Below are 16,920 nucleotides of genomic sequence, written 5' to 3' on the forward strand. Positions count from 1 at the left end.
TGAGATTTGAATTTCATATAATTGTCACAAAATATTATTCTTGTTTTGATTTTTTTTAAAACTATTTAAGAATGCCAAACCATTCTTGGCATGGCTTGTGTACTTTTTGTGGCAGGCTAGGTTTGGCTCTGGTACTACCATAATTTGCTGACCCCAGTTCTGTGATATTATCACTAATGACTACATTGTATTCTGTTATATAGACAGACCCTGGAGCTTATTTAACCAATCTCTTCTTTAGATTGTTTCTAATTTATCATTGTTACAAACAACACTAAAACAAACAACCTTGTAATAAACAAGTGTCCGTTTTTGAAATTTTTCCTTAGGAGTAATTCCTAGAATTGCTGTAACAATGGGAAGGCATTAACTCAAAAAAATTAAGAAGGGCCAGCCACGGTGGCTCATGCGTGTAATCCTAGCACTTTGGGAGGATGAGGTGGGCAGATTGCCTGAGCTCAGGAGTTTGAGACCAGTCTGGGAAACATGGCGAAACCCCCATCTCTACCGAAAATACAAAAAAATTAGCTGGGCATAGTGGTGCATGCCTGTAATCCCAGCTACTCGGGAGGCCGAGGCATGAGAATTCCTTGAAACCGGGAGGCAGAGAGTGCAGTGAGCTGAGATCATGCCACTGCACTCCAGCTTGGGCGACAAAGCAAGGCTCTGTCTCAAAAAAAAAAAAAAAAATTAGGATACACAGATGACAAAAAAGCATATGAAAAGATGTTCAGTGTCATATGTGATTTGAGCATTTGTAACTTAAGGTAATAATGAGACACCACTACACACCTATTTGAATGGCTAAAATCTAGAACCGTGACAACACCAAATGCTGGTGAGGATGTGGAGCAACAGGAACTCTCATTCATTGCTGATAAGAATGCAAAATCATGCAGCCACTTTGGAAGATGGTTTGGCAGTTTCTTAGAAAGCTGAATATAGGCTTACCATACAATCCAGGAATTGACCTCGTTAAGTATTTACCCAAATGAGTAGAAAACTTATGTCCACACAAAAACCTGTACACAGATATTTGTAGCAGCTATATTCACAATTTCCCAAAACTGGAAGCAACCAAGATATCCTTCAGTAGGTAAATGGATAAACAAACTGTGATAGATTCATACCATAGCATACAGTATTATCATTTTTTTTTATTTTTTTTTTGAGACGGAGTCTCACTCTTTCGCCCAGGCTGGAGTGCAGTGGCGTGATCTCTGCTCACTGCAAGTTCCACCTCCCAGGTTCATGCCATTCTCCTGCCTCAGCCTCCCAAGCAGCTGGGACTACAGGCACCCGCCCCCACGCTCAGCTAATTTTTTTGAGCATACAGTATTATTAAATGATAAATTAAAAAATGAGCTATCAAGCCACAAAAAGACATGTAGGAGACCTAAATGCATATTGCTAAATGAAAGAAGCCAGTCTGAAAAGGCAATGTACTATGTGATTCTAACTATATCACATCTGGAAAAGTTAACATGAAGAGCCTGTAAAAAGATCAGTATTTGGCCAGGCACGGTGGCTCACACCTGTAATGCCAGCACTTTGGGAGGCCAAGGCGTGTGGATCATCTGAGGTCGGGAGTTCGAGACCAACCTGACCAACATAGTAAAACCCTGTCTCTACTAAAAATACAAAAAGTAGCTGGGTCGTAGTGGCAGTCACCTGTAATCCCAGCTACTCAGGAGGCTGAAGCAGGAGAATTGCTGGAACTTGGGACGCAGAGGTTGCAGTGAGCTGAGATTGCACCATTGCACTCCAGTCTGGGCAACAGAGTGAGAATCTGTTTCCAAAAAAAAAAAAAAGAAGAAGAAGAAGAAGAAGAAATTCAGGTGAGAGAGGGCAGGAATGTTGAAAAGTTGGAGCAGAGAGGATTTTTAGGGTAGGGACACTGTTCTGTATGATACTGTAATGATAGATATATGATGTGCATTTGCCAAAATCCATAGAAAGAGTGTACAACAGGAAGAATTAACACTAATGTAAACTGTGGACTTTAGTTAGTAATAGCATATTGATATTGACTTATCAGTTGTAACAAATATACCACATGAATGCAAGATGTAAATAATAGGGGAAAGTGTAGGACAGGGGGAAGAGAGAGGCTATCTGGAAACTGATTTCTGCTCAATTTTTCTTTTTTGTTGTTTGTTTTCATTGTTGTTCTTTTTTTAAAAATTTTTTTTTTCTGTCACCCAGGCTGGAGTGCAGTGGCCCCGTCTTGGCTCACTGCAGCCTCCGCCTTCCGTGTTGATGTGATTCTCCTGCCTCAGCCTCCTGAGTAGCTGGGACTACAGGCATGCCACCACTTCTGGCTAATTTTTGCATTTTTAGTAGAGATGGGGTTTCACCATGTTGGCCACACTGGTCTCGAACTCCTGACCTCAAGTGATCCACCCGCCTTGGCCTCCCGAAGTCACAGGATTATAGGCATCAGCCACCGCTCCTGGCCTTGTTTTTAATTTTTTTAGAGGCAGGTCTTGCTATATTGCCCTGGCTGGTCTCAAATTCCTGGGCTTAAGCAATCTTCCTGCCTTAGCCTACCAAAATGTTAGGATTACAGGCGTGAGCCACCAACACCTGGCTGACTTTCTGTAGACATTAAACTGCTCTAAAATCTAAAAGTGTATTTTAAAAATTTTGTTATAAAATTAATATATGCAAAGAAAGTAATATATACTTATTATAAAAGTTCTAAAGAATATGGAAATGTAGCCCAAGGAAACGAAACCACCATCACCAGCTATAGAGGTGCCCACTTTTAATAATTCAGTGCATATCCGTCTAGATTTTTCTCTACATATAAAATGTACATGCATATGTGTGTGTCTATGTGTATGTGTGTGTATATATATATATATTTTAGAGTCTCCCTTTGACCCTCAGACTGGAGTGCAGTGGCACGATCTCAACACACTGCAACCTCCACCTCTGCCTCCTAGGTTCAAGTGATTCTCCTGCCTCAGCCTCCTGAAGTAGCTGGGATTACAGGCGCCCACCACCACGCCAGCTAATTTTTGTATTTTTAGTAGAGATGGGATTTTGCCATGTTGGTCAGTCTGGTCTGCCGGCCTCATGCATATATTTTTTCCTATAAGACAGAACCATTCATTCAGAGAGTAGTGAAGAAATTAAAAAAAAAAAAGAACCATATTATAATTTTTTTGCACTTTGCTTTTTCCAAAACCGAACTATATGTTATAACCATTTTCCATGTCAGTACCTATCTACATAACAGAATACATTGCAGTCATTAGTGACAAGGATATAGAACTGAGGTCAGCAAACTATGGGAGTACAAGAGCCAAATCCAGCCTGCCACAAATAACACAAAAGACATCTACTTTATTCTAACTGGACATTATTCTATGTTTATTTTTTAATTTTATTTTATTTTATTTTTTTGAGACACAGTCTCGCTCTGTCACCCAGGCTGGAGTGCAGTGGCAGGATCTCACTGCAACCTCTGCCTCCCTGGTTCAAGCAATTCGCGTGTGTCAGCCTCCCGAGTAGCTGGGACTATAGGCATGTGCCACCGCGCCCAGCTGATTTTTGTGTTTTTTAGCAGGGATGGGGTTTTGCTGTGTTGGCCAGGCTCGTCTTGAACTTCTGACCTGAAGAGATCCACCCGCCTCAGCCTCCCAAAGTGCTGGGATTACAGGCATGAACTACCACCTCTGGTCCCTCTACCTGTACTTTATTATGTAGTTCTATCATACTTAATTGTCCCAATTCCTTATCATTGAACATTTTGATTGTTCCCAAGTTTGCTGGGATTTTTTCCTCCTTCCAAGCTGCTAAGTTCATAAGTTTTGTTATTACAAACTAGGTTGTGGTGAATGTCCTTGTACCTCCGTCTTTTGGGGTGTTGTTACCAGTTTCCAAGTTGCCCTTTTGGAAGTTTGTTCACATCTATACTCTACAGTTTCTCAACACTGTTGCCAACTCTGAATGTTATTTCAAAAAATCTTAGCAATTTTAGTAGGAGTACATACTCTTTCATTTAGTGAACATTCGTAGTGGTGATGAAGTTAGACTTTCTGTGTAAGTTGCCTGAATAATTTCCATTTGACCATCCAGAAGCTTCCCAGGTGTTTTCCCTATTTCCCGGGGCCTAATCACCCTTCCCTTGCTTTCCATGTTTTTCAGTTGCGCCAGTGGCCTGACTCATATACAAAGAAGTTTGAGCACAGAATCTACCCCATCACATTTTCTGTTGGAAACCCTCAGGAGTGGAAGAAATTGTTCAAACCCTGTGCTGCCCAGAGACTCTTTCTTCCGGTAGGAACACCTGTTTTTAATAAGATGTAACTTGCTCTTGGAAATAAGGTAAAATTAGCTGAGATGTGTGTAGACACATTTAACTGAACCGCTGAAAACGTGTGTCTCTTGGATTCTGGAGCTGATGCTCTAAGTCTGCAGCATGTAGAGAGGATCCCTGTGTTCTGGAGGTTGTCATACTGAAAGACGGAGGGACTGTGAGCATTCATATCCTGTCTTGGATCATTGGTCTTTGTGACTATGGCTCCATCATTTACTGGCCCCTGGGAACCTTGTTAAATCCCCCAACTTCACTAACTTCAGTTTCACCCATAGGCTTGGCACATAGCTGGCCCTCAATAAATATTAGCTTTGATTATTGTTATTTCTCTTATAACAATAACAACTACTAGTTATGGCCATGCTAGGCTATCATTCCAAAAGGGCCCAGAATTTTGGTTTAGTCTTTTAGTTTAATTAATTTTTAAATTGCATGTTTTTGTTTCCTTTTTTAAAATATTGAGGCCAGCAAGGTGGCTCACACTTATAATCCCAGTACTTTGGGAGGCCAAGGCAGGCTGATGGCTTGAGCACAGGAGCTTGAGACCAGCCTGGGCAACATGGCGAAATCCCATCTCTACAAAAAATACAAAAATTAGGCGGGGGGCGGTGGTTCACGTTTATAATCCCAGCACTTTGCGAGGCCGAGGCGGGTGAATCACCTGAGGTCAGGAGTTCAAGACCAGCCTGGCCAACATGGTGAAACCCTGTCTCTACTAAAAATACAAAAATTAGCCAGGCATGGTAGTGTGTGCCTGTAATCCCAGCTACTCAGGAGGCTGAGGCAAGAGAATCGCTTGAACCCAGGAGGCAGAGGTTACAGTGAGCCAAGATCATGCCACTGCACTCCAGGCTGGGCAACAAGAGTGAAACTCCATCTCAGGAAAAAAAAAAAAAATTAGCTGGGCATGGTGGCGCATGCCTGTAGTCCCAGTTACTTGGGAGGCTGAGGTGGGAGGATCATCTGAGCTCAAGAGGTTGAGGCTGCAGTGAGCCATGATCGCACCGTCACACTCCAGCCTACGTGACAGAGTGAGACCCTGTCTCAAAAAAGTAAATAAATAAATACAATTTTAAAAATCAAATAATAAAAATAAAATATTAAGTAGAAAAAAGATATATCAAAAGTGAGAATAATATTATGCAGGGATGGCAACTTTGAACTGTCAGTTGCTGCTCTAAATTTTGTGAGGGATTCGTGCCTTCCATAGATATTTGTTGAGTGCCCATTAGGGTGCTGGGCCCTGGCTCAGTGATGGTGACATGGTAATAAGACAGCCGTGATCCTGTTTCCTTGAAGCTTGAGTCTAGTAGGGCCTTGAACAAACAATTCGAAGTATGACCAGTACTAAGAGGAGATAGTTTCATGGATGTATGTAACATGGGGTTCCATCCTGGTCTGAGAGAGATCATAGAAGGTTCTCTTGAGGCAGTGGGATATGTTTTTTTGTAGGGATGGAGTCTTGCTATATTGCTCAGGCTGATCTTGAACTCCTGCGCTTAAGTGATCCTCTCGCCTTGGCCTCCCAAAGTAGTAGGATTACAGGCATGAGCCACCATGCCTGCCCAGCAGCGGCATTTATGCAGAGACATGAATAAAGGAGAAGTAAGGGTTACTAGGTGACAAGGACCTTGGGGGTCATTAGAGAAAAGAGGGTTCCAGGCAGATGGAATATACAAAGGCCCTAGGGTGGGAAGGGCCATGTTTAAAAAAATAAAAGAAAGTCATTGTAACCAAAAAATAGAAAGTGAGATGAGAGTGAAGCAATCATTAGAGACTGGAGCTTGCAGATCAGCAAGGCATCTAGAAGTGTCTGGTCTTTGTCTTTTTTTTTTTTTTTTTTTAGAGATAAGGTCACTCTTTGTTGCCCCTGCTAGAGTGCAGTGGTGCATTCATGGCTCACTGCAGCCTCCAACTCCCGGGCTCAAGTGATCCTCCCACCTGAGCCTCACAAGTAGCTGGGACTACAGGTGTGAGCCACCATGCCTAGCTAATTTTTTTATTTTTTATTTTTTGTAGAGATGATGTCTTGCTATGTTGCCAGCCAGGTCACATACTCCTGGGCTCAAGCGGTCCTCCCACCTTGACCTCCCACAGTGCTGGAATTACAGACGTGAGCCACAGCACCCAGCGCAGTCTTTTTCTTAAGGGCAGTGGGAAGCCATTGGATGATTTTTTGCAGCAAGTGGCATGTTCTAACTTGCGTTTTAAAGAAGACACTCTGGTTTATGGCAGCGTGGACAGGGTTGGTGAAGCCAGTTCACTAACTTGGCTTGGGCTTTGATGCTTGCCTTAGAGATGGATAATGGACCTGCCTGAAACAGAATTTACCAACCTTCCTGATTGGCTTGTTGTAAGAGTTGAAGGGGAAGTGATATGAAAAGGATTTTAGCAGGTTTTTTTTTTTTTTTTTAACCTGAACAACTGTTAAGGTTGATCCTTTTGAAATTGCCAATATTCAACCATTAATGACCTACAAAAAAGGCAATTTCTTATGGCTCAACCTAAGGAATAAATGGCAGGATCATTTAGGGATAGAAAAGACAGGGAAAAGCATTTTTGGTAAATGGGTCAGATGAGTTTGATTTGGGACATATTTTGATTTTGAGGTGCCTGAGGATACTCAAGCAGAAGGAATCTTCACATTTATCGGTCTGGAAACCCTAACTGGAGAGTAGCACTTTTAGCATTTCCTACGCAGAGACCTGTGAGCAGAATGAACCCTGAATGAATTGCTGGCAGCAATCAGCTGCCCAAGCTCACTTGCTCATTACGTCATCTATTTTTCTTTTCTTTTCTTTCTTTTTTTTTTTTTTTTTTGAGACGGAGTCTCACTCTGTCTCCCAGGCTGGAGTGCAGTGGCACAATCTTAGCTCACTGCAACCTCCGCCTCCTGGGTTCAAACAATTCTCCTGCCTCAACCCCCCAAGTAGCTGGGATTTCGGTGCATATCACCATGACCCACTAATTTTTGTATTTTTAGTAGAGACAGGGTTTCACCATGTTGGTCAGGCTGATCTTGAACTCCTGACCTCAGGTGTTCCGCCCATCTTGGCCTCCCAAAGTGCTGGGATTACAGGCATGAGCCGGTGTGCCTGGCCACATCATCTGTTCTTCACATGTCACAGACTTTTATACATATGGTGAGATAGGATTAGTCACATAAAAACTGGGGTAGGAAAAGACTCCCTTCAATTGACATGAAAATCTCTAGGTTGGTGATATAAAAACTGATTACTCTTTGAGGTGAGAGAAAATGTTAGGTTTCTGTTTCTTGTCTCCTTTTTTGCAAAAAATAAGTATTAGAAAACCAAAGGTAATGTTGGGAAATGGTCTTCCCATTCTATCCAAAATATTAGCTACCCAGTGCAACTACACTTGAATTTTTGTTGACCTTGAATTGTGACTTTATTACCATTATTTAAAAAAAAACAAATTCATCACCTAATGGCTTTAATTCTTTCCCAGCTAAGTAAGTGCTTGGTTTTGAATGACAAATGGGTGCTGGCATTCCCTATCTGCTTCTGATAATGGAAATGAGCCCTCTTTAAAAATAATAAAGAGAGATTGTGGTTGACAGTACATTTACCTTTTCCTAGTTGTATATCACAACAGCAGATTATGAACATGGCATTTTTGGGCATCAGTGAGATGTATTGATCTTGAGCGTAATTTGAAATAAAGTCTCGGTCGTGTTTTCCTTGGAATTCATCGCTACAAAAGCATATCGGGTGTGCTGCCTCAGGGGCACAGAGAAAATGGAGATCCTAAAGTGCAAACATTCTATCAGGCAATCAGTGGACTGAGGACCATGGTCCCACCCGTTTTCCAAGAGGTTGTCATCTACCCAAAACTGCGGAAGAGACCCTCTCTCAACTAAGATTTTACTGTCTGAATAATATCAGAGCATAAGTCTTTGCAACTCAAACCTATTAGATTCTCAAGTGCAATTAGTGTGATTCAGATCCCACCAATTCAAAATTTATGAACTCCTAGAAATCAGTGGACATTGACTCCTCTCCTTCTGTGAATAATGGTCCTGTGGCATGGGACCATTATGAATGCAAACTAAACTGCAGATGGCTTGATTAAGCATTCTAAAATGCATATTTCTTTCAGGTAATTCAGAAGCTTAAAATATTTAAAACAATATGCCAATTACAAATAAATCAAATGTGTTCATTAAAATTGATTCTGGAATACTTTTCTCTTTTTTTCTTAGTAAAGGCCAGAAGTCCTTTACATCTGTAGGAGTAATTGAGTTGTATGAATTCACATCACCTTTCCCCCAATTAATTGGAAGTAGTGAGATTTTATAATAGATCTGTACAATTTGCTACACGCTGTGCCTGTTTAATTTTGAAGACTTCTCTCCTTAATAACTGTGGTCCTCTGGGAATCTTAGAGATAGGTAAAACATAACAAACATCACTGGATTGCAGAACCTTTAGAGACATTATTTGTAAGTGGCACCCAATATGGTAATTTGAGGTAGGGTAAGATTCTATCCATACCTTACCCAGGGAGAAATGTTTTTGTTTTTGTTTTTACCAAGTTTTAATAAGCTCCAAGCTTATAATAATGTCTGATGTATTTTTTTGCTCCCAACATTCACCATAGATATCTATATTTAAGGAAGGGGTTAGAGAGGGTCTCACTCTGTTGCCCAGGCTAGAGTGCAGTGGTGCAATCATGGATCACTGCAGTGTCAACCTCCCAGGCTCAGGTGATCCTCTCACCTAAGCCTCATGAGTAGCTGGGACCACAGGTACACACCACCATGCCCAGCTAATTTTTAAAATTTTTGTAGAGACAAGAGTCTCACCATGTTGCCCAGGCTGGTCTCAAACTCCTGGGCTCAAATGATCCTCCTTCCTAGGCCTCCTAAAGTGCTGGGATTATAGGTGTGAGCCACTGCGCCTGATCAAATTAATTATGGCTTCAACCAGGCTTGGTGGCTCACACCTGTAATCCCAGCATTTTGGGAGGCCGAGGTGTGCAGATCACAAGGTCAGGAGTTCAAGACCAGCCTGGCCAACATGGTGAAACCTTGTCTCTACTAAACATACAAAAATTAGCTGGGCGTGGTGGTGGGCACCTGTAATCCCAGCTGCTCAGGAGGCTGAGGCAGGAGAATCATTTGAACCTAGGAGGTGGAGGTTACGCTGAGCCAAGATCATGCCATTACATTCCAGCCTGGGCGACAGAGCGACACTCCCTCTCAAAAAAAAAAAAAAAAAAGTGCTGGGATTACAGGTGTGAGCCACCGCTCACTTCCTATAGCTTTAACCTGTAAATGTATTCTTAAAGTTTTCTTACTCCATATTTCCAAGAAACTTGTCCCACTCCTTAATATTTCAAAGGACTACCATGCCAAATAAAGATAAATCTTAGATTATCTAGCTTTTAGATACTGTAGTGAAAGCAACAACATATAATCTTCTCTTTTCCACTTATGGCTTGTTAAAGAGACCCATAACTGGTTCCAATGTTTTGAAATCTGCATGCTTACCAATGATGTCTTCATGAGTTAGCTGTAGGCTAATGGAAAAGGGAGGCTTATCATACTTTTTAGAACTTTTTATAATTAAGGTCAGACCTTTATATTATTATTAATATTACATCTCAGTATTTGCAATTAACATTGAGACATCCTTGCAACAAATCCTTTGGATATTAACAAATATTGACACACATATAGGAATATATTAAAAATCCTTATTAAGGGGAACATCAATTAGAATCACCATAAATGATGTTTATACATTTCATCAAGCACCAAGAGGCCATAAATTATTTGGATGAGATTAGCTACCTAAATGATGACATGAAATGACCCTAGATACCAATTTTGTTGAACAAGCTTTCCACAGTACTTATCATTTACTCATACACTATTAAAAGTTTGACATTCGGGATATTAGCTACAACTCTTGGTTATATGTGAGAGAAACTCAACTCCAACTAGCAAAGAAGGAAATTAATTTATTGGCTTATCTAACTACAAAGTCCACACTGTAGGACTGATTCCAAGCACAGCTAGATCCAGAAGCTCACATAATGTCATCAGGACTCTGTCTCTCTCTTTCAGTCCCTTGCAAGGCTACTCCATAAGCATAATGATTGCTCAAAGCAGCCTGAAATCCAAATTCTAGCAGCTTAGCAACTACGGCAGAAAAAGAGCATGGCAAGGTAGCAACTTCCAAAATGGTGGCATTAGGAGTCCTGTGGTGGCTGGGTGCGGTGGCTCATGCCTGTAATCCCAAGACTTTGGGAGGCAGAGGTGGGCGGATCACGAGGTCAAGAGATCGAGACCATCCTGGCTAACATGGCGAAACCCCGTCTCTACTAAAAAAAAAATACAAAAAAATTAGCTGGGCTTGGTGGCAAGCGCCTGTAGTTCCAGCTACTTGGGAGGCTGAGGCAGGAGAATGGTGTGAACCTGGGAGGTGGAGCTTGCAGTGAACAGAGACCGTGTGCCACTGCACTCCAGCCTGAGCAACAGAGCGCGACTCCGTCTCAAAGAAAAAAAGGAGCCCTGTGGAATTGCTCCCCAGTGAAACAAGCATAATTTGTGAAAATTATTTTTAAAGCAACTATCTAAATACTTTGGAAATTGTCCTAAGGACCTAGGCAAATGAAGGAACATTTATTCAAGAAAATCTACTAAAACTTGGTAAGAAGAGTGAGAATCTGTGACATTTGAACCACAGTCTCCCTCCTTCCCCCTTCCAGTTCAGTGTGATAAAAATTCACCTTCAGGTAGTTCATTCAAGAACACAGGGATTTCTCTCTCTCTCCAGCTCCCAGTTGAGGAATATGGTATCTCCTTGGGAGACTCAGGCCATCAGCATTTCTAATTGCTACTAGCTAGCTATGTGTTGTAGAGCCTAAATTCCATGGAGGTGTGGCCAGAAGCCAGGGTGCTTCTTAATTAAGAGGAGGCTTGCAGCTTCATGTGAACAGCAAGCTAAACCATAGGCCAGTTAGTTTATAAGGGAGAGCCAGAGGACAATGCAGGTAAAAAGTGCCCTCCTGGTGTCATAACAGACATCACAGACTGGCAAACATGGTGAAACTCTGTCTCTACTAAAAATAGAAAAATTAGCCAAGTGTGGTGGACTATGCCTGTAGTCCTAGCTACTCAGGAGGCTGAGGCAGGAGAATCACATGAACCCAGGAGGCAGAGGATATAGTGAGCCGAGATCTTGCCGTTGCACTCCAGTCTGGGTGACAGAGTGAGACTCTGTCTCAAAAAAAAAAAAAAAAAAAAAAGAAACAAATTAACAACATGAAAAAGAGTCATTAATTCCAGGAAAACAGGAAAATCACTTGTACAGAGAGGGAAAGTATTGCTACTCATTTTGTGGCTTCACTGGAAATAATGTTTGCATGGCCATCATAATACTGTATATTGGTCTAAATGATATTTTGATATAATTGTATTGGAGAATGGGAAGGTATATGTGTGGGGTTGGGAATTTGTGTGAAAGAGAGCTAAAACCTATTCTTCCAGCATAGGAAGTTAATAGATAAGGTATATTATTTAGAGACATGGAGGTATATACCTACAGAATAAATTTAAATAATTGGAATTGGTGGTTTTCTCTGGGAAGAAAATGTTGGAGAATATGGTGGAGGACATAGAGGAAGGTCCATTTTTACTTCTTTGTCCATATGTCTGCCTACCTATCTATGTATATTATTCACTAAGCTTTGGTTAACTATTTGACTATTCTGAGTTTCCCCTAATCGTGGGGAATAACCCACCAGTGATTCTTGAAACCCGTTTAGTGGATTATTATCAACTTTTAAAAAAAAAAACATGAAATAGAATAGAATGAATATGCATTACATTTAGTAAAAACAAAATTTATTTTTGACATTTCCATCTTGTGTATTTATGTATGCACAAACTGGAATTATGATGAAAATGCATTTTTTACTATGAGGTACAGTTGAAAATAGTTTAAGAAATGCTGCTTTAAAATATGTCTTCAGAGGCCAGGCGCAAGTGGCTCAAGCCTGTAATCCCAGCACTTTGGGAGGCCAAGATAGGCGGATCATAGGGTCAGGAAATCAAGACCATCCTGGCTAAGACGGTGAAACCCGTCTCTACTAAAAAAATACAAATAACTAGCCAGGTGTGGTGGCGGGTGCCTATAGTCCCAGCTACTCGGGAGGCTGAGGCAGGAGAATGGCGTAAACCCGGGAGGCAGAGCTTGCAGTGAGCTGAGATCCGGCCACTGCACTCCAGCCTGGGTGACAGAGCGAGACTCCATCTCAAAAAAAAAAAAAAAAAGTCTTCAGGACATAACACTGAAAAAAGAGGAATGTATTGTAGGTGATCAATGACCACCCAATGCCTACTGCACTTAACCCAGGCTGCGATCTTTAGGTTTATGATTTCATTAACTCTTCGCAACTCTTTGAGGAATATGCTCATTTGCATCCTCTTTACAAATGAGGAAACTGGAATTGAGGAAAATTAAATCATTTTCCTGGGGTAAATCTTGGAGTCTGGATTGAAGCCCAAGATTCTCCTATAGAATAGTCATTCTGCCCTACTTCTTAGAATGTATTAGTGGCAGTGTTGTCTCCTCTACTTGTAGAAGACATTCCTAAAGTGTTCCCAAAATACCTCCGTAGGAAAATTCCCCTGAACCTTCCATTCTTTAACTGTTAAATGGGTAAAGAAAAAAGAAATAGAACATATGTCTTTGCTCAGACTTGCCAGTTTAGTGAGGTGTTTGTATTTATAATTGCTCCCCATCCCTGCTTTAGTTTTCCATATCCTACCATCTTCAAAGTTGGAATACTACACACTTTACTCATTTGTTTTATTTTTCGGCTTTTCTTAGGAGCATGTAAACCCTCTCAGGGCAAGGATCTTTAATCTTGGCCAGGCATGGTGGCTCATGCCTACAGTCTCAGCATTTTGGGAGGCAGAGGTGGGAGGATTGCTTGAGGCCAGGAGTTGGAGACTGGCCTGGGCAACACAGTGAGATCCTGTCTCCACAAATAATTAATTTTAAAAAAAGAAAAAAATGTAAAAGGTCCTTGATCTTCTGCACCTACAGTAATATCTGGTACATACTAACAGAAGGCACTTTGTAAAACTCTTTGGATGGATGAATGGGTGGAAGGAAAGATGGATGTATAGATGGATAGGGGGATGGACAATGGATGGAAAGACAGACAAATGGATGGATGGTCTTATGAAAAGGGCTTTAACCACTGCTTCAAAAAGTGAGAGAGAGGATTTAAAGATATAATACTTATAAAAGTGCCGAGCCCTGAACCCATTGTCTACTCAGTAAATGTTGGCTATATTAGAGGCTCCAATGTAAGAAAAGGGAAAAGCTTCTTTGAAAATCAGTCTAATTTCAGTGAAGAGCTACAGTTCCTTGTGATCCAATGATCCTGTTTTCAGCAACACATTCTCTGGGGAGGCACCATCTGACTAAGAAACTGGACTCTGCTTTAAATGACAGTTGCCATGGCTAACGGAATGTCTACAGCCAGCAAGAAAAGATACTGTGTGCTTGCTGGCTGGGATTGCAACACCTGATAAGAGGAGGAAGCAAGCCAAAAGCAAGCATGGAAGCAGATGGAAGATCTTAGAGAGCCATTATCTCAGAACATGCCGGAGAAACCAGATACTTTCAGTTACGCAAGGCCTGTGGAACACTCCCTGCATGCAGTTCTAACAGTTGGCCACACAGCTGAAATGATGAAATCAAAGACCAAACACAAGTTTAATGAGCCAGAACTTTAGAAGAACCGTCTTGAACAAAGCCGTCATTGATTCGCTCAACTCAGAAGCAATCAGAATCTTGTTTGCAAAGACTAAACTGATCAGAAGAGTCTACTTCATTGATTGGCGCATGCCTGAATGCAGCCATGACATTAGTACACCCTGCTCTTTGTTAGAACGTCACAAAAACGAATATGTAAGTTATATGTAATTCCACAAGGGGGCACAATAGAAACAAAAATAAAAATTGAAAGGCTTTAATTTTCTCCTGTGCCACCCCATTTTAAGGTAATAATTTAACAAAATGAACAATCTTAAAATCTCAGATTAAAACAGTGTGGAACACTACTTAATTAAGAATGCGTATTTAGTTTTCTACAGACTCCCAATTATATATATATTTTAAAACAGAAAAGAATATGACCAGCCTGGCCGACATGACGAAACCCCGTCTCTACTAAAAATACAAAAATTAGCCGGGTGTCGTGGCACCCAGCTACCTGGAAGGCTGAGGCAGGAGAATTGCTTGAACCCAGGAGGCAGAGGTTGCAGTGAGCCGAGATCACACCACTGCGCCCTAGCGTGGGCAACAGAGCAAGACTCTGTCCCAACAACAACAACAACACAAACAACAACAAACAGGAAAGAAAGCATTGTATAGCAAGATTATTTTCCAAATATTCATTATTCTCTCCACTATCTTAAACTATTTCAAGAATATCGAAGAGGATACTTGGGAATATGCAGCATCAAACAAAATGTTCTTTGTTGTCTGCACACATAAAATTAAAAGGAAGTATCCCAAAGTAGACAATTAGAAAGTATAGCTTGTATAGTATGATTCTACTGGTAGTCCTTTCTTTTTTTTTTTTTTTTTTTTTGACATGGGTCTTAGTGTATTGCCCAGGCTGAAGTGCAGTGGTGCTGTCATGGCTCACTGCAGCCTCAACCTCCCCAGGCTCAGGTGATTCTCTCACCTCAGCCTCCTGAGTAGCTGAGACTACAGGCATGCACCACCATACCCGGCTAATTTTTGTATTTTTTGTAGAGATGAGGTTTCACCATGTTGCCCAGGCTATTCTTGAACTCCTGGACTCAAGCAATCCACTCCACCTGCCTTGGCCTCCCAGAGTGCTAGGATTACAGAATTGAGCCACTGCACTTAGCCAGTATTTTTTAAATGCAAATAAATGGCCAGGTGCTGTGGCTCACGCCTTTAATCCCAGCTACGTGGGAGGCTGAGGCAGAAGGATTGCCTAAGCCCAGGAGGTGGAGGCTGCAATGAGCCATGATTGTGTCACTGTACTTCAGCCTGGGTGACAGAACAAGACCTTATCTCAAAAAAAAAATAAGTAAATAAAATGAAAATGCAAAAATATATGTGTGTGTGTGTTTATAAACATTTATACATACAACCATTTATTCAGTAATATTTATTGAGCCTCAATTATGTGACTGGCCCTAGGAATAAGATATCCAAATATCCTAATCTCATGGAGCTTATATCCAAGTCAGAAAAGAATGACAAAAAATAAGTAAATTTGTTAATTTCAGGCAGTAATAAGAATTACAGAAAAAATAAAAGAGTTTTAAGAGTGATGGATTGATTAAGTTGAGATCTGACTTTCTGGCCATACAAAGACCCCAGGTACAATGCATAGGAACAGACTGGGATGATGTTCACTGTTAATGTTGGTTAATTCTGAAGAGAGAGGGGGTTGGTTATGGGGGTTTGGAGTGGTGGTGTGATGAGGACAGGGACAGGTTAAGAGCAACTTGAACTTACTCTGTTGATTGCTGAATTGTTTGTATGTTTTTACAACACATAAGCATGAATTTGTGTATTGTGGAATTCAGACAACTTCTGTTTTTTTTGTTTTATTTTGTTTTTGTTTTTGTTTTCTGAGACAGGGTCTCACTTTGTCACCCAGGCTAGAGTGCAGTGGTGCAGTCATGGCTCATTGCAGCCTCCACCTCCTGGGCTCAAGGGACCCTCCTGTCTCAGCCTCTCGAGTAGCTGGAATTACCCACACAAACTACCACGCCTGGCTGATGTTTAAATTTTTTGTAGAGATGGGATCTTTATGTTGCCCAGGCTATTCTTGAACTCCTGGCCTCGAGCAATACTCCCACCTCGGTCTCCCAAAGTGCTGGGATTATAGGCATGAGCCACCGCACTGGCCCAATTTTTAAAAATAGCAAACCAGTCAGAAAGAGAAAAAAGACAAAAAGCATCAGAGCTTTACGTAATATATGCAAGCTATCTGTTCACATTTGCAAAGACAGTCACATGCACCAGAAGTACAGAGCCTTGAAGGTATAGGCCTTTTTCTGATCATGTGTTCTGGGTCTGCATGTATTTACAATTAAGACAAAAAATAAAGGTGGCAATGAATAGAGAAAAGGGTTATTGTATTGTCCTGTTTATTCATCTCCCTGCTACGTGTGTCTCTTTTCTCCTGTGTACCACTCCTGCGTTTTTGGTTTTTGAATGCTATTCTCATCAGATGGATTCTGGCCCAGAACCTTCCTAGAGTCCCTGTTGCAGAGTCAAGTCCAGACCTCTGGGCCTGGTGTTCAGGGCCTTTTGCATTCTGAGTTTATGTACTAACTTTCAGCACTATTCCAAGTCATGAATTTCCCATTCCAGCTGCTCTTGGTGTGTGTCACTCTTTCCCAGGTGCTGTGCAGGTTACCCTCTGCCATACTGTTGCCTGGAGACAATACCCTGGCCATTTGACTCCCCTACCTCCAGCCTCACTTATTAAAATCACACCTAGTTCTTCAAAACTTAGCCCAACACCCTAATAATCTAAGCTCAGAATTCTCTTCGCCT

At 41.3% G+C, this 16,920-nt stretch overlaps 1 protein-coding gene across 5 annotated transcripts in view; it reads left to right on the top strand.

Moving 5' to 3' along the window:
* The window catches only part of GXYLT2 (glucoside xylosyltransferase 2), a 91,744-nt gene that overhangs the window by 30,466 nt on the left and 44,358 nt on the right, over positions 1-16,920 (top strand). For all 5 annotated transcript variants that reach the window (XM_077989929.1, XM_077989928.1, XM_077989930.1 and 2 more), the window contains 1 exon segment: positions 4,156-4,287. In XM_077989929.1, coding sequence (XP_077846055.1) covers positions 4,156-4,287 — 132 coding nt within the window.

This window comes from Macaca mulatta, chromosome 2, assembly GCF_049350105.2.
Source record: "Macaca mulatta isolate MMU2019108-1 chromosome 2, T2T-MMU8v2.0, whole genome shotgun sequence".
In the NCBI taxonomy this organism is placed as follows: Eukaryota; Metazoa; Chordata; class Mammalia; order Primates; family Cercopithecidae; genus Macaca; species Macaca mulatta.